The sequence below is a fragment of the Crocodylus porosus genome, unplaced genomic scaffold, assembly GCF_001723895.1.
Source record: "Crocodylus porosus isolate Cpor-Errol unplaced genomic scaffold, CroPor_comp1, whole genome shotgun sequence".
NCBI classification, from domain to species: domain Eukaryota; kingdom Metazoa; phylum Chordata; order Crocodylia; family Crocodylidae; genus Crocodylus; species Crocodylus porosus.
This window is the reverse complement of record NW_017728940.1, coordinates 2784222-2802397: the sequence shown is the minus strand read 5'-3', so window position 1 is coordinate 2802397 and position 18176 is coordinate 2784222. Positions and strand designations below refer to the sequence as shown.

Sequence of the window (18176 nt, the reverse complement as noted above, 5' to 3'; positions counted from 1 at the left end):
TGCAACTAAGTCTTTGTGGGTTGTAAAGATCTCCCAGAAGGAATCTGGCCCACTAGTGATCTTTTTCTGGTGCTTATTTAAGTGGGCAGCTGTATTTCCATTATCTTCCCAGTTAACTGTCCTCTCTGGGTTTCTGCAGAAGCTTCTCCTCAGCCATGCTCTTGTGTTCTGGAACTCTGCTCTCCTCTCTTGTAGATTCCTCCTTACGGACAGCAGGGCCCCAGTGCATATGGGCAGCAGAGCCAGACTCCATATTACAACCAGCAAGGTCCTCACTCCCAACAGCAGCAGCCTCCATATTCTCAGCAGCCCCCATCCCAGACCCCTCACACCCAGCCTTCTTATCAGCAGCAACAGCAGCCTCAGTCTCAGCCTCCGCAGCTTCAGTCATCCCAGCCTGCGTACTCCCAGCAGCAGTCCCAGCCACAGCATCAACAGTCCCCATCTCCGTATCCTCAGCAGCCATCCACAGCCCAGCAGCATCAACCAAGTCAGCCCCCTTACACCCAGCAGCAGTCACAGTCACCCTACCAGCAGCAGCAGACTCCACAGACAGCATCCTCAGCTCTCTCTCAGCAGTCCTCTTCATACCCTCAGTCACAACCACAGCAGCAGCAGCAGCAGTCTGCATACTCCCAGCAACGATTCCCACCTCCTCAGGTAGGCCTTCTCCCACAGTCTGTCTGCTCCTATAGGGTTTGCATAAATTGGTTTTCTCGGTATTCAAAACCACTGAAACGCTCTGTAAACATGCAAACTGAATTGTTTGAACTACTAAATGTACAACCTTCCTCGCTGGGACTAGTTCCATGTCTCCCAGCTGTGATGGAGAAACGAGCAGGGCCGTGTAGAGAGTGTCTTCAAGATCACAAATGCAGGACGTTGGCACTGCCAATCTAAAAGGCTCCTGATTTGAATGGCTTTCAAACTGGGGGGGTATGGAGTGTCTCCACGTGGTACGCAGACCTACTGTGCTTATCACCATGGCAGAGCATTTCAAGGAATTATACTTCCTGCTGCTCTGGGAGCCCAGACCAAGATTCGTGTGAGATTTTTCTCAAAGCTTTTTATAATCATGCAAAGGAAACACTGAGTAGCTGCTTTGCTGCTTGGGTGCGGTTTCCCCCTGTAAACTAACAAAATTGTAAAGCAAATAAAAGGCAGAATAGCCTGCAAAATGACCTAGAGAAAAATGCATGGGAATGGGCTAGGTTAGGTGTTCAGTGTGAAGCCCTGCCCTGCACTTAAAAGCAAAGAAATGGCACCAGTTAAAATCAGACAGCAAGGTGTGCTGCATTCAGGTGAATTTATTTTCATTTGATCTTGCTAACAGTAGGATGTTTCTGTATGTAGTTGTCTAGAAACATTCCTACAGATGACAAATTTCACCTTTCTATTGTGAACTTAATTACATGAGTAAATGATGCAGGTTAAAAAATGAAAAGCCCTGTAACTGCCACAGGAAAGCTGTGACATCAGGAAGTTTAAGAGTTTACGTAACAGGAGTGTAGTATGAAAGTGTTAGAGAAATACTGTTTTATGCTTCATCTTCTAGTACCGAATCATCTTTGGTCTAGGCAGTTAGCTTGGCTTAGTTGTCCATTGCTCGCCTTGTCCCCTGGGTGGTGTGGGCTGGTGGTAACTTGGTTTCTCTTCCCCATTTTGGACAAATGTACTTGAGTGGTACACAAACCTTCCTGCTTATGAATTCATAACAGAGCCCATGTCTCACTTCTGTGCTGTGTTACCTTGTGTGTTTCAGGAGTTATCTCAAGACTCATTTGGGTCACAGGCATCATCTGCCCCTTCAATGGCTTCCAGTAAAGGACAAGAAGATATGAACTTGAATCTTCAGTCCAGACCCTCCAGCCTACCGGTGAGTGGTGAGCGTGTCTGTGAACGAATGAACAAGCAGAGGTGCAGTAGGATACATTAGCACTGGTGGTACTGCAGGCGGAAGCCGGGATGCTGGAGACTCCTAAGCCATGTAGCTTTCCTCCAGAGACTGTGTAACTTAAATAACTAGCAGATATCATGGTATCCCTTGAATACTGTGGCCTAGATGTTCCAGCTTGGGGAAAGGCACTGAATTGCACTCACAGCAGCCTCTGACCTTGTGGGGTCTTTTGTATTCCAGTTCTGCTCATCGCTAGACTTCTTGGTTAAAAATCTAGTGTCTTTTCTTTGTCAGTGGATCATTGCATTGCTGATTGTGCTCCTTTAGTACAATTGGACTGAATAGTTGGCAAAAAATACTTTTGTTTAGGTCACGGAGTTAAGAAGATCCATTGTAGGTCGTCCCTTCCACTGCAAGCAGGGGAGGACTGTATCATCTGCACCCCATATCTGCTTGCTAAGTTTGCCTTAAGCACTCAGGCACTTGCATAGTTTGTAAATGTGTCTGACTAACATTCAGTCCCCTGGCTCATACTGAGCAAAAGGAGTTCTACCTCGGGTTTAAATGTCCTGGACCAGTGAGGAGAGTTGAAAATCACCCCTTCAAAATCCTGGATGACCTGCCCAAACAGAGCCATGTCAGTGGCTCAGAATAAAAGTTTGGTTTGTTGAAATCTGTTTTGTTAGTGATTTGGTTACTCCAAATTAGTGAGAGGTAGAAGTGATGTTTTCTCCTCCCCTTGAGCATGAGGCTGAAGCTTCTTCACAAGTGGCAGCTGGCTTGGTCAAAGGAGGATGAGCTGTGTACATACCAGAAATTATTTTTGCTTTCTTCAATAGAAAATCCAGTTTGTGGGTATGCCCTTCAAACTAAGATTTTGAATTGCAGGGGCAAATAATGTTACACAAATGCTGAAAGGACTCTAAGTTTGATAGCTCAATGGGGTATGTTTTTTGGAATATTTTTCCTCTTATCATCTGGTTGGTTCCATTTGGCCCCCGAGTGGCTACAAGGAAGTTGTTCTGAGGTGTAGGAAAGAATCTTTTTTCCATAGCATGTTTCTTTCGACTCTACAGATCCTGCCATGTGACCCATCTTCTGGCTTAGAACATAGGGAAAGTGAAAGGCATGAAAGCAATTCAGGAAACTGTCCTGATGCTGAACTGGAGGGAGTCATGTTTAGTAGACTAATGCTAGAAGGATTCATGAAGACAATGGGCTCCTTTTGATTCAGATCATAGGAATTAGTGGCTTCTCCTGCACACAACCAAATGGAAGTGTGCTTTATATGCTATAGTGAAACGTGGTTTCTCCATGAACCCTTTTTTCAAGTTCACCTTCTTCAAATGGCTGAAAGAGGATTTCCATTTGTGGTATGGGGGTGGGGTGGTTTGGGAAAGTGGGAGCTGCATCTTGTTAGAGGCCTGAATTTTAAGGCATCAATTAGCTTCTGACATGCACTGCAGCACCCAGAGCCTGGCTTGGTACAGGTCTTGCATCTGTGGCCGCTTTCTGCAGTTGTCAGCCTGCCATTTCAGCCAAACCTCTTTGCAACCTTTTGTCTTTCTGAGTTTACCAGTAAATCCTCTGAAGCATAAGAGAATCAGTTGGTCCTTACCCTCCCAGAGCCAGGTGCACCCCAGGATGCACTGTTTTCCAGGTGTATGCTAGAATTCACCATCTTCTTTAATGCAAAGGGGATTGGTAATCATAGCTTCAAGATCTGCACTCCTTGCCTAGTCTTTTAAAATGGGAAATGCATCAGACAGTGACTCAAACAACCATATCCTGGACCAGTAATGTGGGAGGGCCTTGCAAGTGTGTGTTGGCCAGCCCTCTTGCCGTGACTTTTTTGCAGGGGTTCTTGACTGAGAGGGCTGGAGGCAGATCCCCCATAGAAGCTAAGCGTTATATTTTTCTTCTCTGTTCACCTCAAAATTGGTCCATGAGGAGTCCTAAGTCCCTGCTATTAGTCAAATAAACTTTCCCAAGTTGCATATAAATGCCTTTTATAAAAGTACAGTTGTGGGGCTCTTTGCATGTTTGAAAACCTCTGGGCTCCTTCCTAAGGGCTTGGAAGATCTTGCAGAGTAGCCAGTTACCGCATTCTTTGGAAACTGGGTGATCTAGGAGATGCAGTATCTTAACTTGCTGCATCTAGGTTGACCCTGACTAAAACATACCTTGCTGTTTTTCTGGTTACCTCTGTTTAGGAAGATTAAATACATTTATTAAATCTTAACAAAGTCTGGAAGCCATCGTAACGTATGGCTCAAGTATAACCATTGAAATGTTGGGCAACAAATGGGGAGCATTTCCTTAGCAGGTCTTCCCTCTTTTTAGGAAGTGTCTGTTTCCTTGAGACTAACCACAAACCTGGCAGTACCGACAGGAAAGCTCATGCAGCCTGATATTTCTTGCCTGCCTTGTCGAGCTCTATCTGAGGGGTGGCCAGTTCACCTGGAGGGGTGGTGCCTCTCTGGGTGTCTGCTCATTAGTAAATTGGAGAACCAGCCCTTGTGCCATTTTTTTTTCGTTGTCTCGTTTGAATCCGAAAGACAGGAATATTGCAAAGGGCTGAAATTCATCAATGATTTACCTAGTGCCTTGATTGCAACAGTGCCTCGTCTCCCAAGTTTTGCCCACATGTCCCTGGGTTTTAATAGTTTTATGTTGTCTTTCCATTTCAGAACAATGGCCAAGCAGTGTAGGTTTATACAGCACAAGGCGGCAATATGCTGAGACGTGCTAGCCTGCATGCTCTGCTTCAGTGTCCTGTGTCTAGCTCAGCATTGCTGTGTCCCTTATAAACGCACCCAAAGAGTGCGAGTACATACACTGCAGCTGCTAAAGACCCTTGGGCTTTTCGGGATCCAGGATGGTGCCTGCCAAGGCCTATTGTTGTCTGGACAGAGAACTTTTCTGAGGCACTTCTAACAGTGCAACCCAGTGAAACTTAGATTGCTCTCACACAGGAGAGCAGAGGATAGTCGTGGCATCTGGATGTAATGGATGGAATAATCTTGAGTATAAATCTCTTCTTTCTACGAGATAAGTCTCTGAAATTTAGCAAGAGCTTCTCCCAGGCAAGAAGCCTCCAATTTTATTTGGCCTTTAACTTCCTGAGGACCTCGACCCCTGGAGAATGAATCTGAAGATGGTGTCTCTGGCTGGTACTTAACAGCTAGTGTTTGGTTTTTAATCAGGATGTGCTAGTTTTCTGCAAAGTTTTTAGGTGTAGTCAGAGGGCTCTTTCTTTGCATCCTTTCTTTTGTCCCCTTCCTCTTGCTACAACTTCAGCTACAAATATTCTGACTAGGACTTGCTGGAGGAGGGAGGGGGGGAATGGAAGTTGCCTTTCAACGGGTACTAATTTTCTCTTGAGTGAAAGATCTTACTTCCATGGAGAGTATATTGCACAGCCCTTCCAAGTCTGGTCTCAGTTCTTTCTGCCAAAGCATACTTCTAGAGTGAGCTTGTCAGCTTCTTAAGGGGTTCGGATACCTGATGCAGGGAAGTGTAGAGTGCCTGGCAGGTGTTTCATTTATCCCTTCCCTTGATTTCCCCTCCTTCTTCCCAATAGTAAGTACCTCGATGGCTGGTTTCCTACACGGAGCTTAGTGTCCCACGTGTGTCCAGAGGGAGTCTAGAGGAGGCATTGTTTGCCTCTCTTCAGGAACATTTCTTCAGAAGCTCCTGAATTTCGTAAGGGATGGCTTTCTTTGTCTTCTTCAGGGTTCTTGATGTTCTCTGGTGTTCTTTTGTTGAGACCCAAAGTCTCAGAAGTTGGTTTTCTTTCTTATAAGTTGATTTTAAGCAGTTTTTTTAACACCTTAAGGGGTTGCCTGCTTATTTTGTAGCAGTGGAAAATAAGAGGCATTGCTTAGACAGAGTTGTTAGCATGAAAAAAGATCTCGAAACTGAAGGGTCCAATGTGTGAAGGAACAGAGATGTTGGTGGCCCACCAAGGAGCTTGCATATTGATGCTAGGTAAAAGGAGCATGACAGCAGGATGGAGAGCAAGGTTCTCGGCTGGTGTTGCATCGCTGGAGCTGTGCTGGTTTGTACTAGCTGAAGGTCTACCCTACCATCCTCGGCAATTGCTGCCATGTGCCCATGGTCGTTGATGGAAGGAGAGTTCGGGAAGCTGTGTACCGCTGTGTCATGTTCCAGTAAGTGTAGACTGCCCTTCCTTTCCTGTAGCCCTAAATTGCTACTTGGTTTTTTGCTCTGAAAGAAACTCCCCCCAGTTCAGAATTTGACTTCCTGCATCTGCGTTCCATGTTTGCCAGTTGGCGTACAAGTCCTGTACTTGTCTAGAGGGGTAGGATATCTTCAGGAGCCTCCCATGGTTCAGGTTAGTTCAAGCTGAAGGTGAACAGGCTTTCCAGTGGTGGTTTTTTCAGGCCGGGTACTGAAGTATTGCACTGCATGAGTAGGGTCAGGATGCTGAAATACGGTTTTATGACAGTCTTCAGGGAGAAACAAATACCAGTTTAACTCGCCTCCTTTTCTGGTTATGATAGAGTTACCTTCACCAATCAGAAAAGTTTAAAGCCCAAACCTTACAGGGAAGGTACACCTGTGGTATGCCAGCAGACTGCAGCGGGCGCAGGGAACAGCCCCGAATGCCCAGCAACTAGTGTTGGGACCAGCAAGTGCTTCATCTTCATAAAACCTGACTTCTGATGCTGGTAGCTTGGCCCCCAGAGGAGGAAATGGGGCACCAAGTCTCCAGGTCAGTGAACTGAAAGTGCATTTGACTGGTTTTTGGTTTTAGATGAGGGAGGAGGTGGAGGGGGCGCACCAAGCAAACAGGACAAATGTATTGGCCATCACCAGACTCGGGTGGAGTCTTAGCAAAACCTGCTATTTCAGCACACCCATGTCTTGCTCCCTGGCTATCAGAAAGGAACTTAGTGCAATCCCTGTCAGCTCGGAGGCTTTGGAAAACAATTGCCATGTCTGGCCATTAATAACTTGCCCGCGTGCCAAGCATGCGTCACGGCGTTGGGTCTGCCTTGCCCTGAAGACTGTGTTCAAGTAGAACCACTTTGCTACTGGCGTCTAGCAGCTGCACGTGGTCTGGGAGCAGGTCAGGGGTTTTCTGTGAAGCAGTATTTCAGTGGAAAGCACTGATTTGTCAGAATTGAAACCGTTTGCAGGAATGTGCCGGTTTTGAAGAAACCGAATCTGGGGAAAAGTTTCCAAGGGCAGGGCAGAAGATTCGCTCAAAATCAGATATGGTAGACAAGCAGCTAGTGTGCCCCCGCCCAGGTTTGAGTCCCTGTGTCAGTGAATATGTGAAGTGGGACGGCTCTATCAAGAGAGAATTAAGCTTTCCACTCTAGCAGCTGGTTGATTATGACATGCCTGAGTGGGGGGGATCCTGTCCAAGGCTTTTTGTGAAAACTTTTGTAGGCTCTTGGTTTTTTACCACGTAGGGTGGGAATCTTTATTTTAATCTCATTTTTTGCATGACAGAAAACCTGTTTCCCACCCATCTCTGCCCATTGCTTGTTTGATCTTGGGGGGGGGGGGGCTCTGAGCTGTTTCTGTTGATGCCTGAAGAGGATGCAGTAACTAACTCAGACCAAATCACTGATCCGCACTTAGTAGTTTTACCTTTGTTGCAGTCTCCAATCTTCAAAGTCGGGGCCTGGATGGATCAGGCTGCTGGAGGTGGAGGAAATGTCCCTATCTCTAATTTTTCAGCTCTCAGAATTTGAGTCAGCCTGTGACTTGGGAGGACAATAAATATTTGCTGCTGAATCTAATGGTGAACCCCTCAGCCTTTCCTTCCTTACTGGGTTTCCTGCTTCACTTTGTTGCTGGACTTTCAGCTCCTATTTCTCACTGTGCTTTTCAACGGGGTCCAGCAAGTTTCAAATATCAAAGCAACATGGCACATGCCTGCAGTGGTGCCTTAGCATGGTGGAAATAACTAGAGAGAAGGTGCTTTTCTGTTCCAAGCATTTTTCCAAGGTGCACAATTCCTGGCCACTAACGTTTGAGGGGTCAGAGCAGCTCAGCTTTATGCTGATGTGCAGTGCCTGTGCTGAGAGCAGGAGTTGAATGAGTCTTTTTGTAATCTTCCCTCTCTGCGGTGCCTCAAGCATTTTCTCCTAAGACCTCGCCCCCATGCTCATGTGACTCCCATTCCCTTGCAGTTGTTCTGGAGTCCTCCGCTTTTCAGAGTTTGGATTTCTAAGCTGCCCGGCGTGGGCTTGAGAAACACAAATGTCACAGGCCCCCAGTCACTGCAGCGACACGCTTTCTGCAGGTGACCCAGCCTCTTGGGATTGCTCTGCTGTTTGTCCATGTGGCAGTGCCTCTCCTCCCACCCCTCCCTCCGATGCTGAACGAAGCTGCTGTGACCTGGTGCTCAGAAGGAAATTCCCCACCCCCACTGCTGTATCAGCCGAGGCTGTGCAGAGCAACGCTCAACCGTGTGCATTTTTTTTCTTTCCTTGCTAGGAGCGGTACCCAATCAGCTTCCAGTTTATAAATCATGCTGCGCTGAGCCACCGATGCAGCTTGCTTCGCGGATGCCTGTGCTTGCAGCAGATTGCTCTATGCTCGGTCCCGGGCCCGTTTCCTGTTTCTATTCTAGTCGCTAGTGGCTCAGCTCTGCTTCCTGCCAGTGTATGTTACACAGATTCCCCTTGCCGGAGCCGTTCGGTTTTGTAGGAACAATTTCAGTTAGAGAATTAACTGAAACGTGAAATGAGCCATCTCCTTTCTGGAGCCACCGATCTGGGCGGCAGTCGCAGGCTGCCCAAGAGGCATGCTCGTTTCCTCCTGTTTTTGCAGCTCTCTTTCAGGCCCTGCTACACTGAACAGGCGGGTCAATGTTTAATCCGGAAATTGCTCCAGGATGACCAGTTCTCATCTTGGATTCCTAACAATGGGCCATTTTCTCTATCACGCTCGCCCACTGAACCAGAATATCCTGGATGTGCATGGCTTTTAGTTACCCGATTAGAGTAACCTCTCTAGTGTGCTCCTTGAGAGATGACCCTCTATGTTTAAAGCCCCTCCAGCGAAGTCGGTCATTTCAGAGGGAGGCGATGTGCTACTGGCTTCCCTTTTTACTGCAGGTGGAGACAACTTCACTTCTTTCTTTGGCAGCCTGGCGTGTTGTGCTAAGAGGACTGCTGTCAGCAAAAGAACCCCCCAAACCCGCAAGCATAAGCTCACTGAGGCTTGAAAAGAGGCAGGAGGGGCAAGGAGAAGTTGTAGTGACTTGACCTTCTTCTTTGCAACCTGCTCTGTTCTCTGGGCACAGGGTGGGGAAAGGATACATGGAGGTGTTTGACTTGAGCTGGTTCCTTCTTAGTAGGGCCTCTCCTAAGCTCTCAGACGACAAGCAGGCTTTTCCTGTACATGCCAACAAACTAATGCACACAAGTGTGTGAGAGAAACTCTTTTTTTTTTTTACCTTGTCCCCTGGTTATAGGGGAGCAGGGCAAGTTTAAGCCTTTGTCCATCCAGCCCCAACCTGTAGAGGCAGAGGCTGCCTTGTGAAGGCCGTGTCTGCATCCTTATTGGCACAGAGTTTGCGCTGTAGCTTCAGACCCATCCTCCATGGTGAGTGGAGAAGGAGTTGTCTCACTTGATTTTTATTATTTTTAATCGGGTCTTTATCCAGGAAGGAAGAAGCCTCTTCATGAGACGGAGTTTCCTGAAATGGCAAAAAAATGACTTCTAGCAATGGACTGTTCTGACAGCCTCTGACCTCGAGGGCTAGCAGCCATCATTTGTCAGCACGTGGAAGGGGCCCTATTTACCATGGTTTTTTGTCTTCTACACACTCTTCTTCCCCATCAGCTTGGAGGAGAAAGCCCACTGATTTAAGCATGACTTCAGTTTTCCAGGCCTAGCCAGATCAGCAGCAGAAGCACAGGGATTTCGGCTTGAAAGTGCCGCTTTTGTGAACACACAGCTCGATGTCCATAACAAGTGCAGCAGCAGCCCTTTTGAGGCTTTCTACAGCATTAATTACGTGGAGGCTGTAGCCGGCAAGGAGAAGGGGACGGGGCATGCAGTGCCCTCTTTTTGGTGGCTTGGTCCAAAGGAAGAAATGCCAGCTTTGTCTGGCTTATAAACATCCAACACATTTGGAAACCCTGTCCCTTTTTTACAAATTTCCGAACAATCTTTCTCTTCTTTTCACCCTCGCCCACCTCCCAAAATGAGTTTTCTAGCTGCAGTCGCAGTTTCAGTGCTGTTGGAGCCCATTGTAGCATTGTCAGCCCAGTCTTTCAGTGTGATCTTTCTCCAAATTGGAAGCATGGACCAAGAGCCTTTTACATCTTTCCCGTTTTTGGAATTCCTGGCTTCACTGCATTTCTTTGCCCATCCAGACTTGGATGGTTGGCATGGTGGCGTAATCGCATGCTAAGATGACTAAATGCTTCTGGAGTCTGGATTGAACACATCACAGATGGAGAATGCCGTGCAGATGAGGAGGAAGTGGGGCTGGGAATTTGTGCATGTCCTTGGGGATAGAGACAGCAGCTTAGTTTCCTGTTGCTTATATACAGTATCTTTGCAGATGATGAGGGTTTTGGCTTCAGAAGATGCAGTGTCTCCTGCGTATTGATACAGGGTTGAGATGCATCTTGAAAGACCTTTTGTGGTCAGTCCTTTGAAACTTGTGCCACTTTCTCCTTTATGCTCTCCTACCCCAGGACCTTGTTGACTGCTGGATCAGGTCTGCTCTCTTTCCAGATCACACTGACATGGCTCAGCGCATCCCCTAACAGGAATTGCCCGAGTTGGGTGATGTTGGCATTGGAACCCCCCTGAGTTGCGTGGGCACTTTCTGTGGTCTCTTCTGCTCCAGTTCGCTTCAGGATCAGATCGTCAGACCTGTGCCTTGCTCTGCATGCTTTGCCGTCAGAAAGCTGGGGCAGAAACTCTTGTTTAACTACCAGCCAGTACAGAATTGCCCCAGCAAATGGAAAAAGCCAAAATACGATTACCCTGTACCACTGCTGTGAATATTTCCTGGGGTATGTTAATACCAATTAAACACTAGGGAGCCTTGTAAAAATGAGGGGTGGGGGCAGGCAGGGATTCTCAAAAGGGTTAAGCAAAAACTGGCTTCCAAGGAGTTTGGCCGCTCTGGTTTCCAGGGTCCTGCAGAAGAGATCCACCCCCGGCGCTCCCTGGGGAGGGGGAGACTACTGGCGGCCTCCACAGTGGGGCTTTTCTTTCGGCGACATCTTGTTCTGTGACTGAATCCCGTCACCCTTTCCTCTTACTTCGTGCTGCCAGTATAGCATTGACTGTTTTCAGAGAGGGGAGAGGACATGGGGATGTGCTAGTGGGCTCAGCGTTTTTGGGGAGGTGGGGGTTGTTTTACATTTTATTTGGAGGGGGAAGAGGAGAAGGGGTGGCGGAGAGCAGAAGCAAGAGATGTGATTAAAGCTCCTGCCGAGCAGATCTGTGGGAGTGGAGTATCGACCTCTGAAAAATCAATGGCTGCTGCGGTAGCAGCGCTGGCTGTTTTTGCAAGGTCTCCCATTGCAGGAATGTAGTAAAGCCAGCAGCACTTTCCTCCTCTTCCTCCTCTCTGCTCTGTATCTAGGCTCCATCCGAGCAGCCAGACCCACCTAGATTTGCTGAGGTGGATTCGAACAGCAGTTTATTTTTGCAATTAGAGTAAAATTTCTCGTGTGACACTGAGCCCCTCCTCCTCCTGCCAGCCTCCTTTCCAAATGCTCTTTCCCTGCACTGCAGCTAGAGCCAGCAGCTTCTACCAGTTTGTCTAAAGCCAGGCTGGAAGAATGAGCTTTTCAGCTCCCTTTTCAGACAAGGAGACTGTAGCAAGTGCTCTTTCCCACGTTCTGGTCCCCCTCCTAGATTAGTCCCTGTCAACAGTGGCCCTGCAGAGAAGCCCAAACTCCTTGTGGTGGGGAGGGAAGAAAATACGGGCTCGTTATGTAGCAGAGACCTGAATCCCGAGCAGTGTCGTTTTACTGATGCTCTTCAGTGGGTTGTTTCTTTTCTCTTTGCAGCAGGGGATGTCGGACCCACTTATCAGGGCCTGGGCGGATGGGAGTAAGCGTCACACGGGGGGACTTAGATGCATTTTTAGTTTGTAACCAAGATCTTACAGTTTTTCCCCCGAAAGGAGCTGTGTGCACTTCAGGGAGGAGCCTGAGAGCTCGCTTTGTAGCCGCTCGCCCGTCGTCCTTGTTCAGACCAGTAGACCTGGCTCCCGGTGGGTGACGCACGTGGTAGGCTAAAAACACAATTGGCTGTTACAGTGGAAGCTTTCTTGTCTAGTTGCTGATCTTAGAGGTTTTTAACAAGGGATGCAGGAGAACAGGCGAGGCTCTGCTCTGCACCCAGGGCACAGAAAACCGCCCAAAGGGCGTGGCCGAGAATGGGGCGTAGAGGGGCGCAGACTTCCCTTTCCAGGCTTTTCCCTACTTCCAGCACCAGGAGAAAGTTGCCTCTCAACAAATGACAAACCGCGTGCACAAAACCAACGTCTTTCCAAGCTGGGAGCTTAACCAATGTAACAGGAAAACAATGTGCTGTGGAGGGGCGCATGCTTGCCCTGGTTATATTTGGGCATTTTGTTATAGTGAAGGTCTGGCAAAGGCAAGTAGAGCCTACAGATGATCACGTTTTTTTTTTTTTTAATTTTTTTTTTTTTTTAATACGTTTTTATAAACCTAAATAATTCAAACGTCCCAAAGCTGGGCACTGCTGTCCTGTTTAGTAAGAATCCAGTTGAATCTCTTTCATTCCCCACGTCTCCTGTCCCACTTCTCCCTGAAGCGCAGGGCATGGGATGGACAGTACCTCGATGTTTTTCAGCAGAAGCTTTGATTTTTCAACCTTGGACTTCAGAAACATTCTGGGTTTAGAGAGGAATGCATTGCAGAGAGCTTCTGAACGGATCTCCTCCGTCTCTCTCACACCGACGGATGATGATGAGCCGTCTAGAAGGTGCTTCTGCTGCTATGAAGAATGGCCTATTATCCTCCACACAATAGCCTATTGTAGAGAGAGAGCGGAGGGAGCCGAGCGGCCCAGTCCACCCTGTGGCAAGTTGTGTGCTTCCAGGATAGGGCGGGCTCCTGGAAATCTGTTTTGGTTTTGGTTATTTCAGCTTTTTTTCGCAGCACCTGCAGGTCTGTGTGGCCTGTTATCGTGGCCTTTTTTTTTTTTTTTTTTTTAAAGCAATCACCTGTGCAAGAGGTTGTGAGTTCAGTGCTTGAGATTAGCTCGTGTTGATGACGATGGTCACAATTTGAATACACAAGGTCTAGTTTGGGCAGTGGCAAGTCCAGGCTCAACACACGGGCATCCTTGCCAGATTGTGAAAGGGCAGTTGAGATGAGCAGCCTCTGCGCTCCTCCTGCTCCAACGTTAGTCTGCAAACAAGGTGTTATTTATGGGGAGGCCCCTCTGCTAGCAGCACAGGCCCCCACCCACTGGTTCTTTCGCCTAGGCTAATAAACAGCTATTCTGTAAGGATTTCTGGGCACCGCTGTCCTACTTTAATTTGTTGCTCAGGGAGAGGAGAGCTGTCAGCTCTGTTCAAGGGTGGATCAGGTTCCCGTTGTGCAACTCTGGCCGTGCAAAGCTACCTCAGTGGGAGCCGAGGCTCTGGCTGGCACTGTTTGAAATGTCAGCATTTGAGTGATTGCAGCCACTAGAGATGTTCATCGCTGGGTCGTATGAACTTGAGTAAGAGAAGTTCACTTCTTTTTTTTTTTCTTGACTGGGTTTTGTCTAGGTTCAGATAAAGCAATACAACAGTGCATTCACCGTGGCATGGAACAGCCCGTTTCCTTCAGAAGCATAAAAATCCTGTTTAAGTTGCCAAGACACTCCTTTAAGATAAAGCCAATTTGTTATACTTTCCCTTCTGAACCATTTGAGTTGTGTTAAGCGCTCCGAAGAAAGGAAACGCACAGTAAAATCTCAACCCTGCCTGAATTCTGCTTCCCAACCACCGCCCGTCTTCCAGTTTGGCCCCACAACCCCCCAAAATGTGGGTATTCTTCATTGCAAGGGAATGACAGGCCTTTCTACACCCCCCTGCTCCCATCTTGTGCACGCAGTGCTGTCAGATGTGTAGAAACCTCCTGGGTTTTCTTCTTTTTTACAAGGTGCCCAATGTACGGGCTGGGCTCTGGTGTAAATGGGTACATGACCTCTCCAGACCACACAGCAGCTGGAAGTGAATACAGAGTGGCTTGTGGAGGGTAGCATGCCAGACACAGTAATCTCTGTACTAGGGGGGTGGCAGTTTGTCACCCAGCTGTGTCCCTTTCTGTAAAATAACTTCGCATTCAAATAGGAGCTCTGAATGTTTACAGTTCTCAAAACCCTTGGAAAAGAAACTGTGGAAAAATGAAGACAGGCTAATAATTGTAATGCTAATGCAGGTGGTCCTGCTTTAAATCAGCGCACTGAGGATGTCCTTCTCTGAGAAGAGCCGGAGAAAAAAGATCATCCTGTTTTAATAATTCTCTTGTTAGTCCAGCCTCCGACTTCAGCCACACTGTTGGTTCTTGGTTTGCAGAAGTCCGCGTGGAAGTGATTTGGTTTACAGGATTTACAAGCGTCACCACGTGTGTCTACACAACTTCCTTGAACTGTATCTATTGATCAGACCGTGCTTTTACCATCTTTTCATTTGGGCTGCCTCTCTGTCTTTCCTGACGCCCCTGTCCTTCCGGACACATTATTTACATGCCCTGACCCCGGGTAGCGGCTGGTTTGTGTTCTGGTCTGTCCCTTTGCTCAATCAGGACGGTGAAAATCTGGGGCTTTGTTACCCCGGTCTCGGGCCTTTCTTGTCGATTCGCTCTTCTGTTTGCTTAACCGACCGAGCTGAGGCTGCAAGCGAGATGGAGGTTCCCTTTTTTCACATAGAAGAAGCGTCGCTGTTCTCGGCACAGATTAACCGGCTCTCTTGCATTGGTCGTGCTGGGGCTTGCAGCCTATTCCCTCAGATAGGCAAGCTCCCTGCCCCTCCTCCTTTGGGTATTGGATTGTGTGATTTCAGGCATGGTTTTGTTGTGGTGTGAAAAGAAGGTGTTAGCTGCGGAGTCCCTGTTTGTCAGCAGTACTGACAAACCCACGCTGGCATGAGCTAGGATTGGGCAGCCAATCGCAGCTGGAACAGTTATCGTTTCAGAGTCCCTGTGGGCTTCCGCTATCAGGTCACATCCCAAAATAACACTGGGCAGTATTTCAAGTGAAGAAACGAAGGCTTTGGGGCTGCAGCCAGCCTGGAGTGTGAGATTCTGTGCGAAATAGTTGGAATCCCTCCAGCGTTTTTGATCTGCATGGCAGATGAGCAATAAAATGCATAAAAAACACATTGGAAACACGTGAGGAAATTCTCCAGACCCTGACGTTTCCTTCAAGTTGGCAGAGTTACCGCTGTTGATCCTCACCTCCTGTCTCGGCTCGATTGGCTCCGCTCAAGAGGAGGAGGGAAGAGGAGAGCCCTATTAGCAGGGCTGCTGCGTTGTTCTGGGCCTTGCCGAAATCCCTGGAGGGGGCAAATGAAAACCGTGCTGGTGTTTTTATTCTCTGGGCCTGATCCAGAACCCGCCGAAGATGATGGATCTTCACGATCCTTGCATTTTGGAGTAGGGCATTTGTGCTAAACCTGTCCTAAAAGCATCATGGAGAGGGAAGTGTTTGGGTTTCTTCTGGATTGCGATGCACTTCAGTTAATGGCGCTTTTAAAGTTTTTTGTGAGTGTGTCTTGTAGGCATAATTAAAACTACATAATCACGTTTTTACATGCGAGAAGATAACTCAACAGGCTGGGGACCAAATGCACCTTTGATTGCAGACCACAGTGAACGTGCTCTGGTCCCAGGTCTGATGTTTTTCTTTCCCCTTGTCCTGCAGAAGCCATGTTCCCTTGGCAGGTGGAAGTGGCACAGGCTGGGTGGGTTTGAATCCTTCATTTACTTATTAAATACACTGGTTCTGGTGGAGGGGAGTAGAGGCTGCACTGTTGGAGTGCGGCACGTATCACGTAGCTTCATGGATGGTCAAGGCTCAGTGTGCAATTTGAAAGCTGTTGTCCTTTTTGTATTTATGGACGTGAATTGTTTTAGCCTCCTAAGCTTTATGATCCGGTCATTTTGCAAGAAAAAAGCACCTGCTGCAGACTTGCACACCATTCCTTCAGTTAAGGGCTCAACTTTTGATGACTTTTGAAAGTGTAAAGATGATGGGCCTGATTTTCCTCGATGTGTTAGAGGCCCTTTTTATGTCATGTTAGCAGTGTGAAAGGACACTTAAATTGCATGTGGATACTACCGCGGTATTAACGGATAGGTAAATTACCAAACAGGCTAAATGGATGGAAACTAGTTAGCATCTAGCTAAGAGTCAGCATCACTTCACTAAGTCAGATGTTTTCAAGTGACTAGCTGCAGTTTAACTTGGCCATGGTGCATGGATGAGGCTGAGCACGCTGGTTTTAAAGTTTATCCAGTGGTTAGCGTTCAACCCGCTTGCCTGGCTCTGTTTACCCTTTTCTATATTCCCAGAACAGTCGCGTGCTCTCCTGTCTCAGACTTTACTTTGCTTAATTAATGTACGAGTGAACGTTGTTCATACCACGTAGCAGTTACTGACTCCTCAACTCCTCCATTTTGAAGAAGCTCCGTCTTCTGCTCATGGCAGATCAGAAGCAGCTCTCCCTGCGCCCCTGCTATTGCCAAGAGGGTTTCTCCTCTCACCTCCCTTATGCAGCCCCCAAACACCCATTGCTCAGTCAGCTCAGCGTTCACGTTCTTGGATGTCGTGTCTTCTGGTGAAGGTCTCCAAGCAGACTTCTCAATAGATCTCTGACTCTAGCGTATCAGTAACATCTTCAGAGTATTATTTCATTCTCCAAAACATCCGCAAAAGTTTCTGGGAGGGATTTTGAAGATACTTGTGGAGATTTGGACTCTTAATTGCACTTCACTTGAAATGGAAATTGTGTATTCACATGCTGTCAAAGCCACCTACAATCTCAGCCCGAAAGTATATTAAAGAGAAACACCAGTCTTTGTTGTTTGGGTAGCGCACGTAAGGGCAGAGTGAAGTACGTCCATGCAACTTTGCTCTGAATTTCATGGCTTTCAGGCATACATTTTGTTACATGTCTGTCCTAGCAAACCTTGTAGCAGAAGGAGCTCATGCAGCCCTGCAATCTTACTAATGATGTTTTACAAACTTGGGTCCTAGAAAGGACCAAGGGACAGCCACGGTTTTTGATCTGATATATCAGAGGGGTGTTTTGTATTGCTACATAAAAGGATGGATTTCATTCATGGCTCCGTGATGGTTTTGCAGTTTAACTTGGGTTAAGTCTCTCAAGTGAAATATGAAAAGGGAAAAATGAAGTAGTGCTCCTGGCTTTGGTTTTAATTTCTTAAAATGAACAAAACCCGGGACATTTTCTGTCCTTTTTCTTAACGTCTCTTTAACAGGAAGTTCCTGGTTTTAGAGAGTAAATTTAGGTCTTATCTGCTTGTCTTTTTCCTAGAAGGGTCTGACAGTTGGATAAACGAGTAGGACTGTGACATTTACAGTACCAAGCATGCAAAAAGTAAGCAGTTCAGTGGAGGAGGGATTTTTAGACGCTTCATTTTGGCAGGCAAATTTATTCAGTGAATGCTTCACAAGCATTGGAGAGAAAAGGTATTTGTTCTTTTTTTTTTTTTTCTTAAACAAAGAGATCTAATATCATTTCCTCTTCAGTTAAGGAAACTTCACTGAAGCCAGAGAAAACAAGGCTACAATTCTTTTTTTCTTTTCCCCTAAAATTTTTACAAGAAACTGGACAGTCTTTCAGAGACCATCAGACTTACAGCCTGTTTGCATGTCCTCTTTTGCCAGTCACATTTTGTACCTCCTGTCAAAGGGAGACCAACTATTTTAGGGCTGGTGTGAAGCTGTTAATATTTCTAAAGTGCTTTTAGATTCTTGGATGGCAAGCGCTAGATAAGTACAGGGCCTCAAGTCTACATCCCAGCTATGGCTGCATGGTTATACTGATGTGGGAGTTAATTTTAAAGCTACAACTTTAGCTTTCTTATTTAGTGTTGCAGTAGATGTCTAATGTTGCCCGAAACTTGTGCGTTAGGATAATGTGAACAATTTGACCGAACTCGTAGACTACAGAAGAAATGTATTTCGTGCTTAATGCAAAATTGTCCTGAAGTCCCAAAATAAGGTACAGACTTTTTTCTTTTTCTTTTCTTTTCTCTTTTTTTTTTTTTTTTTTTTT

General features: G+C 47.0%; 1 protein-coding gene across 1 annotated transcript in view; it reads left to right on the top strand.

The window, feature by feature from the left end:
* Positions 1-18176, top strand: part of ARID1A (AT-rich interaction domain 1A) — a 96781-nt gene that overhangs the window by 50266 nt on the left and 28339 nt on the right. Inside the window, exons 3-4 of the mRNA XM_019547991.1 lie at positions 196-660; positions 1763-1876. Coding sequence (XP_019403536.1) covers positions 196-660; positions 1763-1876 — 579 coding nt within the window. The remainder of the gene's footprint in view (positions 1-195; positions 661-1762; positions 1877-18176) is intronic.